The sequence below is a fragment of the Muntiacus reevesi genome, chromosome 1 (genome assembly GCF_963930625.1).
Source record: "Muntiacus reevesi chromosome 1, mMunRee1.1, whole genome shotgun sequence".
NCBI classification, from domain to species: Eukaryota; Metazoa; Chordata; class Mammalia; order Artiodactyla; family Cervidae; genus Muntiacus; species Muntiacus reevesi.
In genome coordinates this window covers 4,973,249-4,991,534 of record NC_089249.1, presented here as the reverse complement: position 1 = coordinate 4,991,534, position 18,286 = coordinate 4,973,249, and the positions used below count along the sequence as shown (strand labels likewise).

At 40.6% G+C, this 18,286-nt stretch overlaps 1 protein-coding gene across 5 annotated transcripts in view; it reads left to right on the top strand.

Annotated features, from left to right (window-relative positions):
* LOC136169287 (cyclin-Y-like protein 1) overlaps nucleotides 1-18,286 on the top strand; it is a 36,896-nt gene that overhangs the window by 13,989 nt on the left and 4,621 nt on the right. For 3 of the 5 annotated variants that reach the window (XM_065937087.1, XM_065937080.1, XM_065937073.1), the window contains exons 4-8: nucleotides 4,699-4,799; nucleotides 7,918-7,953; nucleotides 10,098-10,149; nucleotides 10,992-11,111; nucleotides 14,963-15,129. In XM_065937087.1, coding sequence (XP_065793159.1) covers nucleotides 4,699-4,799; nucleotides 7,918-7,953; nucleotides 10,098-10,149; nucleotides 10,992-11,111; nucleotides 14,963-15,129 — 476 coding nt within the window. The remainder of the gene's footprint in view (nucleotides 1-4,698; nucleotides 4,800-7,917; nucleotides 7,954-10,097; nucleotides 10,150-10,991; nucleotides 11,112-14,962; nucleotides 15,130-18,286) is intronic. The other 2 variants (XM_065937091.1, XM_065937098.1) reach the window with 2 other exon arrangements.

Here is an 18,286-nt window from a genome sequence, read left to right as displayed (position 1 = left end):
TCCCTGGCCAGTCTCCCTGTTTTCACATTCTTCATTTTTTTTCTGTGGAATTAATTTCCTGACTATATTCACTTGCTTGTTTTCTAACAGCTATTTTTTCCCCCAAATGTTGTAACATTTGTCACATGCCTATCAAAAATATTTACCATCCACAAAACCACATCTGTTCGATTTCTTCTTGGAGACACTCTTGGCCAACCTTTTGTCTTCCTACCCCCTATATACTAATGATTCCTGGACTGGCTCTGTGCCTGTTTTCCTGGGATATCTGTGTGAAGTCACCTGGGATCTCACATCACTGCTCTCTCATGTTGGATCCCCTGTGTCCTAGATTCTGTTTCCCTCTGTCTTGTTTTACTGGAGCACATTTTCCTGGAAAAAGGCACATAAGCAAAAATTTTATAAAGACCTAGCCTCTGTGGAACTCCTTCTATTTGATAAAGTGTAGAATTCTAGTTCAAAACTAATTTTTCCAGTTTTAGAGACATTTCCCTCTTGTCTTCTCATTTACAGTATTGCTCTTAAATCTATTGAATTTGATACATTGTATATTACCAAGTTAGTCTTTTCTCCATTCCTTCCTCCTGTGGAACCTTGTAGTACCCTCTGTCTTTGTGGGGTTTTGAAATTTCATAACATGGTTTGGTATAGACCTTGTCACGCTATTGGGGCATTTAAACATGCAGAACATCTTTTCTTCTAGTGAATTTTTTTGTGTGCTGCTTTGGTATTTTCTATTTTTTTTTTTTTTTTTTTGGATTCCTGTTAGATGTAGAAAATTTTAGAGCAATATTTCTGCACAGATTTTTTCCCCTTCTGTTTTCCATTTTGTCTTCTTGTCCTACTTCATGGAGGTTTCCTTGACTCTGCTCTAATCCTTCTATTGACTATATTGTTTTGTCTACCTTATTTTTTAGAGTTCTCTTCCATCCTTTCATTCTTTTTTTCACTGATGCAATTTCTCATCTTTCTGTAGATGTTGAAGATTTTTTTTTAAGTTTTTATTTGCTCCTGGATTTTTATCATTCCCATCAGTTCCTTCTCCCTGCTTTGATCTGTGACTTCTTGGCGGTTTCCCTCAAACATGTGATGGTCCCTCGCTGTCTGTTAAGATCTAATTGGAAGCATCACTTTGCTAACTGATAGACCTCACTGCACGGATTTGGCGACCACGTCTCTGAATTTTGAACCTGCCTTGGGTTCTGTAAGACAGATTGGTTTTGTTGTTCCTGGCCCAGTCACTCTGTAGTTCCAAGGTTGTGCTTCCTTTGTTATGCCATGTCAGTTACTACTCCTTTATCTCATTTTTTCATCTTTCAAACATCAAAAATCATCTGCAGTTTATCCTGTCTTGGGTACAGCTTTTTAAAAAAAATACTTTTTATTCTAATGAGATGATATCTCTGAAAGAAGGGGGAAAAGAAGTAGATTTGTGGTTGGTCCACTCAAAGTTGGATTTATACTTTGAATGTAAATTCTAAGTTTAAAAGTTTTAATTCAGTATAATTAATGATACTGATTCAGACAATACTTTCTATTATACCTACAATTAAAATACTGTACATTTCTACTAAGGCCTTAAGAATCCTGCTCAAACTACTCATCCTGCCACATTGTCCATTAATGTGCAGTAATGTGGATGGAGTAGTTTACACTAATGCACTTCTTGTTGTTTTGTTGCTAAGTCAGACATGACTCTTGCAACCCGAGGGACTGTATCCCACCAGGCTCCCCTGTTCATGGACTTTTCCACGCAAGAATACTGGAGTGGGTTGCTATTTCCTAATTCAGGGGATGTTCCTGATTGAGGGATCAAACCTGCGTCTCCTGCATTGGCAGGTGGATTCTTCACCCACTGAGCCACCAGGGAAGCCCCACGCTAATGCATAGAATATTACAAAATTTTAAGTTAAAGTTTTAATAATTATTAATAAGCACATCTAAAGCTCGTGGAAAGGGAAAGAAAAAAGTGAATTTCAGCTTAAGTTTTTTGATGGGTTAAACTCAGAGGCAGTAGGCAGGATGGGAAGATTCACTTGGGTGGAGGCAGAATTTCAACAGGTGCTTGACTTTTAATGATAAGTTTTGGGGGGTATTGTTACTTATTAGTCTTCCAATATGATGATTTTCTAGTCTTTGCCATTAAACCTGAAGTCTACTAAGTAAGCCTTTGCCCTTCTTGTAAAGATTGTAGAAGTCCATCTATTCTGTCCTTAGCTCTGAATGAAGGTAAATACTCTTCTTCATTGAACATTACACTATCAGTGAGTGGGTTTTGCTGTTTGATTTTTGTATTTGCATTTTATATCATTAATCTTTGTCAGTGTAGTTTATTGAGGTTTTGAGCCAGTGATGATAAGGTTTTAATCATAAAGGACAGTTACCTTAAATTTTAAAGTGAGATGAGGGGAAAGTAACCTGTTGGCAGCTAATACATCCAGGCTTTGCTCAGAGGCTTTAATTCTGCCATCCTTTAGTGAATAGTAGATGCCAAAAGTTTGAATCGCTTCAGGAGTAGGCCTGGAGAAGTGTTCACTACTTCTTTGGTAGGATCTAGCCAGTAGTCTGTAGGCTACTGATAGACTAAACGAGCACCCATAGTCTGTAGGGCTACGTCTGATTAAACTTCTTAAACGTTTCAGCACTAATATTTCCAAAGATAAACAGATATAATTCATAATAAAGAAAAAGTTTTAATAGAGAAAGATGGGATAAATGTTACCCAAAGCCAAAGCTCTACAAACTAGTCTATATTTTGGTGCATTTTCTTACTATTTTTATTCCCCTCATAGATAGATTTCATAGTCAGAACTGACTTTTACTGTGTGTAATGTGTCATACTCTTAATAGTGGTGACCTTTTAAAAGATAACTTCATTTAGAATATAACTATTTGAATGAACAGTTTTCATGCTGTGTCTCTTTTGAGATTCTAAAATTACACATTAACCAGATGACTTAAGGAATATATGAGTTTCAGTTTAAATCATTTCTAGCTTGAAGGAGAAATTCTTCCAAATAGTGGTACTTTTCAGGTATGTTATGTGTAGAACTTTTTGTTAATAAGGAGTAAGTGGCCTTGCCATAAAATACCTGAAACAAGCAAAACGGTGGCTTATACACCCATTTGGATAGTTCTTACTATTGGCTACTAGCAATGTTTATTTAACTAGCTCTGTATTTTAAAAAAACATTGACTAGATTTTCTCCTTGTTTCACCTTTGATGTGTTTGTGGAGGACACTGATAGAGTGTGACAGCGTGGTGAAAACTACTTTATTTTAATAGAAGGAAGGAAGGCTCATCTGAATTAGTAAACAAAAACCAACAAAACCAAGTGTTAAAACTGTTTGTGTTCTGTGGTATTAAAGAATGCTATTACTCAGAGCTACTGACAGTGACTGGGATTTGATTATTGGCCTTTACTTAAAGGAAGAGAATTGTCCTCACATAGTTCAGGCTGTTTTAGTATTTGACTATGGCTGTGTTTTGGGCTCTTCACAAATAAATGGATACTTCTAAAGTGTTTTAAAGATAGCTTATTCTCTAGAGGGTCTGACAAAGCTCTTTTTCACCTACCCAGCACCACTGCAGATAGTTTGAATGTGTATCATTAGCATGATTTACCTTCCAGTTGTAATCGATCTTAAATAATTGGTCAAATGCTTCTTGATTCCTAATTTGTCCCAGATTCTGTTCTCAGCAGCTGGAGGAGGAGCAGTAAGAATCTGTCACCTGGAGGAGCTTGCTTGCTTACTTAGGAGGGGGATACCAGGCAAGCAGTTGAGCCCATGTAACAGGTGGTGAAACAGAGGTGTAAGTGTGCAGAAAGGTAGAGGTTTGGTGGTGTGGCTGCTGGCTGAGGTTTGCTGGAGGTCGATGGGGTCAAGCTTGCCTGGGACAAGGAGGAGGAAGAAGCCACTGCAGGCAGAGAGCAGCATGCGCAAGGCAGCAGAGTGCCATGATGAGTAGCAGATAACATGTAGAGTAGAATTAATAAAACTGTGAGATGAGTGGAAAGTATTCTCTGAGGCTCTCCCTTGTGTAATATAATGGCAGTCTTACTTAACCATGAAATTCTCAGAGCTGCTTTGTCTGTTTCTTGGCTGTGAGAGAATCTTAAAGCTGTACCCTTTCATCCTCCAGATAAGGAAACTGAGGCTCAGGGAGATCTATGGCCTCCAGGTCACTAGTGGTGGAGCAGCGCTGGCACTCCCAGCCTCTGATTCAAAAGCGCTTGTTTCCTCACACTGTCTCCCAAACTAATGCATTTATGATTGGCGTTCATTTACTGCAGTGAAATGCTCTCACATCGATACTATATAAAGCGTTGCATTTTATTGTAGTAAATGAATAGAAATAGAAATCTCCGCTGCATTTCATTGCTTAAGGAAGAAACACTGAAGTCTTACTAAAAGCTTTCTCATTACTGTAAAGGCAATATATAATAGGTGCTTGCCAGGTTCATTTGTGGGTCCTTTTTCAAGAGCAGCAGTTTATACCACATTTCTCAGATCTTGCCTGTGGAAGTTAGAGTACAGAGGTTTCCCATGGAGCTGCACGTGATGCAACACTCAGCAGTTCATGGAGTATAAGGAAAATCTTAATGCTTTATCATTTGACATTTTAACCAAGGAAAAAACACACTTTTATAGGTTTAACTTACTGTGACATTTTCTTCTACCTCCCTTCCCATTCAGGTATCTCCAGGGCAGCTTACTAAAAAGTATAGCTCATGCCCAACCATATTTCTAGATGACAGCACAGTCAGCCAGCCTAATCTGAGAACCGCAATAAAATGGTGAGTACAACTAGGTTGCCAAGGCTGAGTGGCAGACCCCCTTCATGCTGAAAGCATCCTCGCCATACATAATTTCATTCGTTTGGTTTGTCCTTTACAGTGATCAGGTTAAGAAACTGGTGTCAACTCTATGTTGGTTTCAAGGACCTCTCAATATGAGTCTTCAGTTTCCATGTTAATCATAGAGTACATGATAGAGGGGAAAGTCAGCAAGTGAGAAATCCCAGGAAAAATGTAAACCTCATTTGATTCATTTCTATTGTTAAGACAATGTTGAACATAATGAGAAACAGAGGTACCTGTTTATTGTATGTTTCTAGAAAAAAATTATTTCTTTATGAGTTGGGAGAGTCCTACAACTATGTATACTAGTTTGGAAGCTACCATTAGAAGAAGGAACAGCTTGTCCCCTACTGGCACCGAAGTGAATCTGCAGTTAAATTTAACTGGACTTGGTCAGATTTATCCCACCGTGCATTTTTTTCCTGCAATATTTCTGTAGGAAATTTTACTTCTCCTTCCTCTCCCCCAAAGAGGGGGAAAATATATCAAAACCGTTTTAAGGGGCATACTCTCAAGCTTAATTTCTCCATAGATGAAATTTGTTCAACTGGGATTTTAACTTAATAGACACATTTAATTTTGTTTTTGTTTTTTTTAAATTTTTGTTTATATATGTGTATCTCTAACACACTGTATCAATCAAAGCAGAGAACAAAAAAAGAGATGAAATTTCAGAAATAAGGCTGTGGCCAGGCTTATACTTAAGAAGACACGAACAGTGTTACGATGACGAAAACTGTTCCTCAACTTCTGGAAGCCCTTCATAGTCCACAATTGGAGATGCACAGTTCAAAACGCCCTAATCATGGGAATGTTCGTTTATTTAAGAGAGAGAATTAAAAACCAAACAGGATCCAGACCTTCCTACCTCCCTTGGGGTTGTCCATGGAACATTAACTAATGTCTTCTTAGCATATGAATGTTGACTTTCCAGAACAGTTTGGGAAATGCTACTTGAAAATATTAGTATCCTTATCATTAATTTTACTTTTCTGTCTTAAAAATATAATTAGCTTAAATATTTAATTTAATTTTTAATGTGCAAGGCTTTTTATTTTTTAGCTATTTAAATGATCAGTAACTTCTAACTTTAATTAAAAACAACCAGTTCACAATCATAATAATGTAACTTTCTTATAATATTAGTTTCGGTCAAATCGTATTTCAACAAAAACTGAGCCCCATTGCTCTTTAAAGTCCTGAGTTTTGGCACTTCTCTCGTAATCACTGAATGTTTTTATTCAGCCAAGACTCTAAATCTGTGGGTTAAAAACTACTCTCACTGTGGCTAGACTCACAGCTTCTTTTGAATTCAAAAGAGCCTGATGTTCCAGTATATAATTCAGAAGTAGTTTTAAAGATTAACCTTGCTCAGACAAGTAGGTTTCATGCTTTTTATTCTCAACCTAGTCTTAGTGTTTGGAAATACAGTGAATTTTTTTCTCATTAAGTTTTAAAAATGACCATTCACATTCATTATTGATGAAATAAAGGTTTACTGAGAAATTAATAGGGCAAATTGGCTTTTAGGAATGATTTTGAAAAATACGATAGGATTAGTTTTCATTTGGGGTAGGTGAGCTTTATTAGAATCACTTATGCAACTTTTTCAAGATGTATGTCTCTGAACACATACATGAATTCCACCTTTCCTCCCTGCCCTCAAGACACAGTCTGTGGGTCTATCTGCCTCTCTGTCCCTGTGTCTCTTTCTCTCACACACACACCCCTTTTGACAAGCTGAGGAATGATGTGTGAGGCGTGATTTCATAGACAAAAGCATCCTGAGAGATTCTGATCTTAACCCTGACTCATTCATTCCTACACTTGGCTGCACGTTGCAGTCACCTGGGGAGCTTTAAATACAATCCTGTTGCCCAGGTTGTACCTAATGCAGTTAAATCAGAACATTTTGAAGCAGAAGCCAGGCAGTGTTTAAAGCGTCCCGGGTAATCCAGTGCAGCTGACCTTGGGAACCACTCTCTCCTTTGAGGGTAGGAGAAAGAAAACTACTTCTGATAATTGGTGGGACCTTGAGTAAGTCAATTTTAAGCCTTGATTCTCTTAATTGTAAAATGGGTTAAGTATCATATTAGGTTCAGTTGCCCTTTTTATCATGTAACTTTTAATTCTGTGACTTTAAAATCAATTTGAAGAAACTTTGAAGCACTATAGAAGTATCCATCTTTGACGCTAACAGTGTTACAGGCCTTTCTGCAAATGCTAAGATTCTATAGACCAGTTACAAAGTTCAGATTTGCCTTCTCTCTATTGAGTTTCATTTTAGATACTGAGAACAAAGGGAAGCAAATACCTTAACCAGGGAACTCCTTAATGGCCTAATACACAGCATCTGTGAGTAGCTTAGGGCTGCAGTCATGTAGGAACTACCTGAGGTCTGGCACCTGTTGACTTTATGTAAAATAGTGTGGAGATGCCTGTCGTCAGCAGCGCCCTGTGCTGCCTTGTGCCGCCTCACAGCAGTGCTCATTTCAGGGTAACTAGGCCTGTCACCAGTTTTGTGACTGTAAAATTTTGCTATTAAATTTCCTAATAATTATGTGTGAAAGTGATTTTAAATCCATTTTATTTGATGTGGAGCACTTGTATTACTTACTTTTAGAGAAATAATGGAAAATAGATGTGTTAGGGGGAATACCGAACTGAATCAACTGAAATGCAGTGCCTAACAAGAAGCCACACAAAATCTGTATGGCTTAAATTTAACCATGTGGATAGATGATGTAACTTGGATGGGATGAGAGATTCTGTGCATAGAAGGACAAATGACCGGGGAAATATATAATAATTTATATATTATAATAATCAACCCAAACATGTCTTCTAAGAGCACATCTATATTTTGGGTCTCCTAATTTTGCTAAAACCCAAAGAACCTAAAACATGGGGGATACCACCTATGGGTACTGCTCTGAATTAGGGGGTGGGGGCCACTGGGCATCTGGATGGTCTTACCTCTCTGCCAACCCTTTAAAATGTCTTCAGGCCTAGTGTGATAAAAACCAATTATTACAATATTTTTTTTCCTCCACAGTGTGATCTCAGCAATATATTACCACATAAAGAACAGGTGAACTCTTTTAAAACCTGTCTTGTTATTCCAGCTAATTAATTTACACAGTATCAAGTTTAGTGTTAATAACAATAGACAGTATTAGAGTAAGCTTTTACTGTTAGAGTGCTTTCATTACAGTATTGAAGTGAATCATTTATTTTTATTTTGGGACTCTTAATTCTTTAAGTTTTATGTGGTTTATATGGATATTTACTGTATTAGAAACTGAAATTTAAAATTTAAAAAATTAAATCCACTGTATGTTAAAACAGGCTTTCCTTAGCACTGCTGAAGTTTTGAGCTGGATGAGGCTTTGGTGTGGGGTGCCACCCTGTGTGTCGCAGAGTATTTAGCAGCACCCCGGCCTCTTCTCTGTAGGTGCAAGTAAGGTGATCTGCTTCTCTCCACATTAGGACAGGAAAACTGTCTCCTGAGGGATGAGATCACCATCTGACTGGGAACCCCAGTGTTTAACATAAGTCATTTTTGAAATGAAAAATAACCGTTTTCCACAACAAAATAGTGGAGAGGATAGTATCTCATTAATAGGAGACAGTTGATTCTCATGTCAACATTGTCTTCAGTCATTTGCTTTGAAGAAGCAATATGAAGATCCAGCTACATGCAGACATATAGTTGGGAAAAGGTGAATTTTTAAAGCCTTGAGATAATTGGACATATTCTTTGATACTGTCCCCAAAATCCACATGTGCCAGTTTATTAAATTAGTTAAGATGGAGTTCCAAGTCATTATCAGTGAACTTGAGGTAGATACTATGTTAAATTAATGCCCATTGATCTGTCATGCATACTGAGTGGATCTTTTTATCTGTACATGATTTTATAATATTATACATTGTCATTTGCAAAGTATTGGTTCACGTGTCTTCAGACAGTGTCAAAAACTCACTCTTGTTAGTATCACTACCAGTCTTATCGGAAAAATCTTTAAGTATTGGTAAATCAAGCTCACCATAAATAAAGCTCACACTGAAAGGTACAAATGTTCCAAAAATACTAATATTTTTAGCTTGATGGTTTGAATTTTATCATTGGCAACAAATAGTTTAGAGTTTTCTTTGAAGTGACAGGCTCACTTTGTTCGTTTTTGAAAAAATGACTGTCAATTGGTGTTTCATGAAAAAAGTGGTTTAAATATGATGTTCTAGGGGGGAAAAAGTGACTTGGTTACCAGTAAGTTACAAGTGCTCTTCCTTAGCACAGCCATATTTCAGTACATACAAGTGCTTAATGCATACTTTCCACTTACTCAGAATATGAAGAAGAAGAGTAAAGGTTTAAGAACACTTAATTTTTACTCTTTCATCATGGATGTTCTTAAGTGAAGCAGATTTTTTACATTCATTTGGCCAGGAATAAGTGAATGACTTCTAATTTAGTTTCATACCACTGCCTTGATTCACACTCAGAAATGAGCAATTTTAGCCACTTTTGCTTTTATACGATCATAGTTAAGTGTCAAACAGTGTAGAGGCAGGTGATGTCTTGGTATTCTTATAAAAAAAGTTTTGACCTCTTGGACTTACAGGATTTCTGAAGAGGGGCCAGGGGAGATTCCCAGAGGCCTATAGACCACATTTGCAGAACTGCTGTTTAAATGGGCACAGTGCAGAAAAGTGTGGTGGAATTTAAAAGAAAAAGCCTGGTCTCTCTTAAAAGACAATTAAAATTTTTAACTCAAACTATTTAAAAGAGACAAGAAGAAGTAAACAATAAGAATATAATATGAAGAACAAAAGGGGGTGGAGACAAGAAAAAATCATGAATCTCATATTTACATTCATTGAAGTTAGAAGACTTTATTGCCCACTACTACCACTTTATAAAATGTTCTTATATATTCCATTGTGAGGTTAGTGAAGTGGAAATGTATTGGTCTACGAACATTGCCTGTTAGAAGGGGTCTGTGTGGGTAAAGGCAGCTCTGGCTGGTTGTAGAAGAGATTTCATGCAACTTGGTGTGCTGAGTATAAAATAGGTCAGAAAACCTTTCTAAGGGCAGAATCCAGGAGAATATGTAAAACTGTTTGCTTTATTATGGTTAAGCTTCCTCTACTCCTCTCTCTACTTTTAGCAGATATTTTACTAAGCTTGTAACTCCTGAATTAATTTTTAAAATACACATTCTTATTTTATAGAGATGCCAGCAGGTCCTTGGACATTTTTGATGAGAGATCACATCCACTCACAGTAAGTGTCACTTTTATTGAAGGTGTATTTTTCTCTTATTACAGTTGTGTTTATTTCATGCTGATTTGCTTTGAAATTAATTACTAGAAGAAAATTATTGCCTCCAGCTCAAAGCCAAGATTGTCTTCCTTTAAGTTGTCTTCCCCCACCCCATATTATGTCAAGTAATTTTACCAAAAGCATGTTGTGTCAGGGGTGTGACTGATAAGAACCAAGTTACGCTTTGTATGACGAATGAGCAGGTAAGTAAACATACCCAAGTAACAGAAAATGTAGCTTTTTAAAGGATGATTTTCCATAGCATCACACAATATAAACATTTCCTAACACATATGTAAGACCTCTAAGGAGAAAATTTAAAAACTGTTTAAATTTTAAGCTAATTAAAATGACAGGGTTTAAAAACTCACTTCTTCAGGTGCTCAGTAGACACACATGACTGGTGACCGCTGTGTAAGAGCACACTCTTAGAGCCTCTGGTTACAGGAGAGTGGAAAGGTGTTTCCATGGTTGACTGCAGAAAAGTATGATGACGTTCAGTGATCAGCAAGACTTTGAGCCTAAAAATAGTTTGCATTTGGTTAGAATTCTTTGGGGAAGAAGGTGAAAATACATTTTCTGAGGTTGTGCTTGCAGTTTTCTCTAATGAATGGTAGTGAGTATTGAATCACTATGGTACTTTAGGATCCAATTGTTTATATTTAAAAGACTACAAGATATGTCACCTAGTCAAAATTATTTTAAGTAGCACGTGGGCCCACGTGTGAAGATTGCTATCTTGAGGGTACTTTTAAGTATTTTTCTTCAGTGGATACTTAACATTGTGTTTTTTCTTCTTTCAGCAAGAAAGGGTTCCGGAGGAGTACTTTAAGCATGATCCTGAACACAAATTCATTTACAGATTTGTTCATACTCTTTTCAGTGCCGCCCAGCTGACTGCTGAATGTGCAATAGTGACTTTGGTAATATATTTTTCTCTTAATAGAAGCATCTCTAGAAATTTTTTTCTTGTACAGAAGGTATGGGCCTGTTTTTCAAATGAAAGTAGGTTCCTGAAATGATCATCAGAAGTTTATTAAAGAGAAATGTATCAAAAAGAATTAAAACATACAGATTTGAGCTTTATTAATCATCATGATTTAAAATGTTGCCATTGCTTTTCTCATCACAAAGCAGTTGATGTTAAAGGCAGCAGGAGAGACGTCTGGTTTCTCCTTCCACACCTCAGGACGCATGCGCACACAGTGCACACAGGTGCACACAGGCAAAGTGTGCTGGGTGGTGGGATGGAGGCGGTCACTGCACTTCCTGGCCCACGGCAGGTGTAGATTCTGTGTGTTTCTGAGTCTCAGGCTGTGTTGCCTAGGCAGTTGTGATGTGTGTCTTGATTGAGACCGACTGCCTTCACCTGCCTGGCCTTGGACGGCAATGTTAACCATCTCTACTGTCCTCTGGTGCTTGCGTGTGAAGGTGCCCAGGCCTGGGGCGTCAGCAGTGCTCGGAAAGGCTTACTCAAGTTAGCCTGCCAAGCTCCAGCTATGTGAGGACCTTTCTGTCATCCGTACCGAGTTCCTCTGGTAAGATTTTATCATTTCAGTAACACATCATGCTCAGCTGAGAGCTAGTGGGGATTGCCCAGCTCCTCCCTGTAGCAGATCTATAGGGGAAAGTCAGCTGCATGGTCTGAAGGGAGGGCCTGCGTCCACCGCTGCCCGCGCCTCTGCAGGCAGAGTGAAGGAGAGGAGGCTCCCCTCAGTGGGCCCCGGGTCAGACGCAGGCCTTTTCTTGGAGCTGCAAGCCAGCTACGGTGCTTAGTTAGCATGTGCTTGAGAGAGGCAGGAGTGGCGCTGGCACGTGCAGAGCTGGGAAATGCAGGCAGGAGAGAGTGTGTGGGTTGGAAGAGGGGCCTTTCTTTGTAGACAAGTTAAGCCCGATGGACCTGTGAGACAGCAGAGTGACAGTGTCTAGCAGTCATTTGACTGTATGGGATTGGAGCCTAAAGCTGAGCAAGAGGCAGGGAATTACGTGTAGCTGTTCAAATGCAGAGAAAGTACGTTAAATACAAGTTGAGGAGAAGATAGATCTGTGGGGACCATCAGCACTTAGAGGACACGTCCCCAGAGGAGTGGCTGGAGTGGGAGGAAACCCAGGAGAGACTCAGAAGAGCTGCCAGGAGAGCTTGAGGAAGGAGAGCACGGCGCACGTGCCGAGTGCTGCCAAGGAGCTCCTTAGGGCATAGACAGGCACCAGATGCCTGCCTGTGTCACGGTTCTAAGTGCTGGGCACAGAGGAGAGTCCTTGCCTTTCTGAGGTGAGCATAGCAGACATAAGGGTTTTGTTTTTCTCTAGTTTTTATGGAGTATGGCTCATTTACAGTGTGTGTAAGTATCGGGTGTACCACAGAGTGTAAGACTTTTTAAAATGAGTATTTTAAAAAGGTGACTGTTTGAAGTAGTAGTGAAAGCTAGAAAGAGAAAGCAAGGTAAAGGCATGGAGAGATTAGAGGGGCTTCCCTGGTGGCTCAGACAGGAAGCAGTCTGCCTGCAGTGCAGGAGACTTGGGTTCCATCCCTGGTTTGGGAAGCTCCCCTGGAGAAGGGAGTGGCAACCCACTGCAGTATTCTTGCCTGGAGAATTCCCCATGGACAGAGGAGCCACTCGGGTCCATGGGGTCACAGAGTCAGACACGACTGAGCGACTTAACGCATGCACGCTAGAAAGACCAGGAAGAGCCTCCTTACAGAGGTGAGATCTGAACCAGGACCTGGCTGGACTGAGGAAGATGAGGGGCCTGGTAGCGCAGGCAGGGGGCAGAGCACAAGGCGCAGACAGGAACGGGTTCTGTGCTGAGGGATCAGCAAGGTGCCCCTGTGATCAGAGTAGGGAATGCGGGAAGGCACAGGCGATGAGGTCACAGAAGGACGATGGCCTCTCACACGGGGCCTCGTAACTAGCAGGCCACAGAAGTGACCTGTTTGATGGGAGAGCCCTGGCAGATGTTGAGCAGGCCTGTGAAGCGCACTTAAGCTGAGAGGCTCTCCTGGCTGCTCTGGGGAGAACAGACGGTGGTTGGCGGTCAGTGGAAGCAGAGAAGTTAGGAGGCAATGGCAGTGATAGAAGCCAGAAGTGACGGACAGAAGAGCAGAGCCGGCAGGTGACCAGTGAAAGTAGAGATAAGAATTCCCAGCAGACGGCAGTGCGATAACTCAAGCGGAGGTCTTTGGTCCTGGCAGCCAGGCGTGTGGCAGTCTCTCTCAGCTCTGAGGGCAGGCCTGGGGAGTGGGGCGCTGCGATGAAGAGTGCTGGCTGTTTGTCATGAAGGCAGCAGTGACCACGCCTCAGTAATTTCAGCGGGGCAGTGGCGGCCAGGGGCAGACTAAATGGGCTAAGGAGAGGATGGGTCATGAGGAGCCAGTGTTGGAACATTTCCTGAAGAAAGTGTTCTAAGGGGTGGTGACAGATGGGCTGAGAACATGTAAGAGAACATTGGAGAAAATCTCTGACAGAGAAGGGGGGTTGTTCAAGAAGAGATGAATTGTGGGAACAGTGTTGTGCAGAAATGAGAGGTGGGACTGACTTCATTCACAGAAGAGTTAGCTTCAGGGAAAAGAAAGAGATGTCCCTTCCACTGAGACAGGAGGGCAAGTGGTGTAAATGAGACCAGGTTTGCCTTTAGTAAAGCTGAGAGGAAGCTGAGGGACTGCCCCTAAGGTTGAACTGCCTCTATCAGTGCCATAATACAGTAGAGGGGCGGACCCTGTGGGAGACTCGTTCTTAGAGAGTCCTGGCGCACGCGGAGTTCTCTGGGGAGTGGGGGGCAGAAGTTCACTAAGGGTATATAATCTCAGTAACCGTGTTTGAAACACAGTTGAGTTTGGAGAGTTTTGGCAGATCGGAGCTGTCAGTCTGATAACGGGACATTTTTCTTTTTGTCAAATGGCATATATTTTCTTCTGCAGAGGTAGCACCATCACAACTTATGTCTTTAATCTTTACTCAGCTGTTAACTTGGTCTGGTTCGTTATAGAATAGCCATTTGACACATATAAAAGAAGCCATGAAGTCATCCCACAGACTACCTGGCAGATTTAGAGGAGCCCCAGGGATTCAGACACCGGCAGCTCTTAACCACCTTAGAACCAAACAAATTGACTAAGTTGCAGAATATGTAAGACAAATGAGTTATGAAATAATGGAGATATGAACAAAAAGCTCTTTCTGTGCATGAATCTTCCCTAAGAAGGCACTAAGCGTAAAGCACAGCTGCTTTGTGCTGCCTGTCCTGCTCTGCCACGCAGCAGCCACTGGGAGGCTCTCTTGACCACCAGTTATTATCTTCAAATTCACCCTCTGAAGAGAAGATAAAGAACTGCTCAGTCTTACCAGAGTTTTACATACTCAAGCTTTATGTAAAATTGCCATGTACCCACCACCAGTATGGTAGGTACATTGCACACGGTAGGCACTCAAGCATTTACTGAACGTTTGAATCGATGCTGGGCTATATGTGCTGCCTTTTACAAGTGGGAAGGTAATAACACAATGCCTGTCTTTAGGATGCTGAGATGTCCTTTCATTCCTGCGACCAAAATTGGGTTGGAAATTCACATGGGCAGGGTAGAAATACCAGACTGACAGAAATATTTGCCTTACAACTGTAACCTGGCCTTTGGCCTTGGCTGGCCGAGCAGAAGTCTCTGTAGAACCAAAGAATAAAAGAGATGTTAAAAACAGATAAAACCTATCATTCCTAACAATTCTATCACAGCCCTTAAACTGAACTAAAATCAAAGGTCAGTCCTCTACTTTTGCAGGTTTACCTAGAAAGGCTTTTAACTTATGCTGAGATCGACATTTGCCCCACTAACTTTAAAAGAATTGTTTTGGGAGCCATTCTTCTTGCCTCCAAGGTTTGGGACGATCAGGCTGTTTGGAATGTGGACTACTGCCAGATCCTAAAGGACATTACAGTTGAGGACATGTGAGTTTGTAAGGTTACAGTGAACTGTCTAACCATTTTCTAATACCGTATTTGCTCCCATAAAATTTACAGCTTAAGAAATGTTACATTTTAAGAAAGGTTACATTGCCCAGAGAGCTGAATTAGGTATAAATATAAAATTAGACTTTTGTCTAGCTGTAGTATAACCATTTGTATTTCCCATCATTAATTAGTTAAATCTTAGTGTGTTACTGTTGTAATATTCTGCTTGATAAATTGAAATTACTTTCCTGGTGGTTTTTGCCATTTTACAAGCTCACTACCAGAACAGCATGATGCAGTAAATAACTTCACGTCTTTCTTAAAGCTGTCTACCAGGTCCAGTCTGTTTTTAAGAGACACATGTCTGGCCTTGGAAGTTAAGTGGTCACTGCTGAGGTCTTAGCACCTCCAGACTACTGAGGTTACAACTTCAACTTGAGTCACACATTGTATGTTTGTCTTTTCATCTTTTGTAATCTGAGGTTATCTCTAAGGTTCTGTTGTTACAGAAACCATGATGTACAGATGACCAAATAGAAAGGTTTCAGATCTCTGTGTTTTGTCTCCTCCGCTGTCAGGAGTGTTCCCCATGTTTAGAAGTAGGTCTGCTGAGTTAGGAAACTCCTTTGTCTCAGGTAGCCCAGGAAGTGTCAGTGGGGCCTCACCTGGGGCACTCAGCAACCACAGCAGTACTTGGTGGGGCCTCAAGTTAACTTGGGGGGTTCCTCACAGATGGCATGCTCCCATGGGTGTGAAACATCAGGCTTGCTGTCTGGCTGCAGGGAAGGGCCCCGAGGGTGGGAGGCAGCAGGAACCAGAGAGGTATTTGCAGCAGACTCTAGAAGTGCTCACTTGACAGCAAAAATGTCCTTGTGGGTGGCATTTAGGAGAACGTAAAGGGGTACCTCTTTATTATAGTGTATAGCAGAGGACGATCAAGGTCATGACAGGCAGTGGCAAGAGTTTGTTTTTGTTACCTTTGCCCCTGACTCTTAATTCAGATTTACCAAAGTGCATATTTACAACTGAAGCAAAGAAGCTTGTGACTAAGAGCAGGGACCAGTGATTGTTGGTAGCTGTCAAAGTGGCTTTTGATGAAAATGTCCACTTTGATGATAAAAAGTGTCATGGTGATATTGCTGGTAGCCACCTTAGTGTTACAGCAGATAATTCGAGATAAGTAGAAGTACTTTTGGAATTTGTAGAAACTAAGGTAACATTGAGCACCACTATCATCTATCTTTAAACTGGTTCCTTGAAGGAAGGAAAATGTGTAATCATAAACACCAGGTCTGCCATGATGGCAGCTGAAATTTTCTCAGAACCTGCAACTAAGCTGACGGGGGCTCTGGGTCCAGTTACAGCATCAGAGAACATGCAGGGGAAAGTGTGTGGATGTTCATAGATGTGAGCCCAATAGCACTGATGGCAGTGTCTAACTACAGGAAGAAGCTAATTGTAAACAGCACTTTTCTGTGTACAACAGAATCACCAGGAGCTATGTTCGTAATAGGTTGCTTTTGCTTATGATCTTTGGAAACTGGAAAGCATTACAGCCAAGTGTTCAAGTCACATTTGTCTCATCCCCCTGCTGTTGGCAGCTATTTGTAATGGTCTCATTTTGAGTCTAAATTGAAAAATTGGCATCTATCAGCTTTTCCTTAAAAGTTTTCTAACATCCATGTATCTTGTTTGAATATATTGAGCAGCTGCTGTTCAGAAAATTTGCTGCCTCTATAAATGGCATGCTCTTCAGTCATCTAGTCATTAAAAAAAAAACAAAAAACGCAGAAGCGTATTCTGTAGTCCTAACGCTTTTTTCTTCAGTAAGTAAAGCTCTGTTAATAGACATGTTAATCCTATGAAGTACTGTATTTCCACACAATTAAAATGTATTAGTGGAAGAGAATATAAAAGGGATAGTGAAGTGCATTTATTCCTGTAGTAAATTAAGTCCTGATTAGCTGATTATCAAAACATTATCTGATTTACATTTCTATAGACTTATGGCCATATGAACAGGAAGTTAATTTTGGAGGTAGGTTCAGTTAGGTTTAAAGTTCAACAAATGAGAAACCTCATTTCTGCTCACACTCTGCTCTCCACGCAGGAGAACATCAAACATTTGATGACTTACCAATGGATAAAAGATTAACACTTTAAAACCAGGAAACAAATATTTTGAAAAATAAGTCACTTTCATTTGTCTGGGTATTTATCATTTTTATATAATTAACTCTTTAAAGTGATTGCTGTGAAAGTGGTAAGACTTACTCTGATTTTATTTACTTAAACATTAGACAAGCAAATGACTGTGTATGGTCCCACAGGAAAGACCTGCTCCCAGGACCCTACTTTCCCACTTCATTGAATTCGCCCCCTGCGTGCCTATGCACCTTCTGTCCTAGTCAGGGCCGGTGGACAGAGCACAGGGGGAACTGCTCCATCGGGGTCATTGCTCAGGTGCATTTAGTCTAGCCAAGATGTCTCCCCTTAATCCTACTGCCTCCCATAGCTTAAAAAGTGTATCCCATCCTGTCCCAGGAACACCTTTTGGTCCTACTGGGGTTAAGAGGAACAGAAACTTGCATTCTGCCCTTTGCCACAGTCCCCTGCACTGGAGCGGGTGGAGGGGGTTCCCTTTCGCATCGAGTGTAGCTTATTTATTTTATTTATTTATTTATCTGAGATGAATCCTTGTTGCCTCAAGAGTCTTCTCCCCTCAGAGATAATAGCAGTGGCTCTCCGTGGCCCCATTTGTTGCCGCGGTGATGTGCCTACTCCTTTTCTTGGTGTGTCTCTACTTCAATAAGCCCCTTCCTGTTATCGGTGAAAATGTCTGCAAGTTCTCCAGAGCTAATAAACAGCATACATCATTCCTTTCATCTGATGACTATAGCGGGGCCTTGTGAGTGAGCGTGGAGCATGAATGCCAGCTGCACTAATGGAACTCTGAAGAATGAGCCCCCGAGTCAGCAGCATGGGTGCATAAGAGGGCCGTAACCTCCCCGCCTTGTCCCAAACTCCAAGTGCCAGGACGCAGGAAGAACCACAAAGAGCTGTACCTTGTTTGAACATTAGTGTATTAATCCAGCTGGGGAGCCATTATTTGTTTCCAAACTGTATTTAGAGCTGTTGTGGCACAGAATGGGGT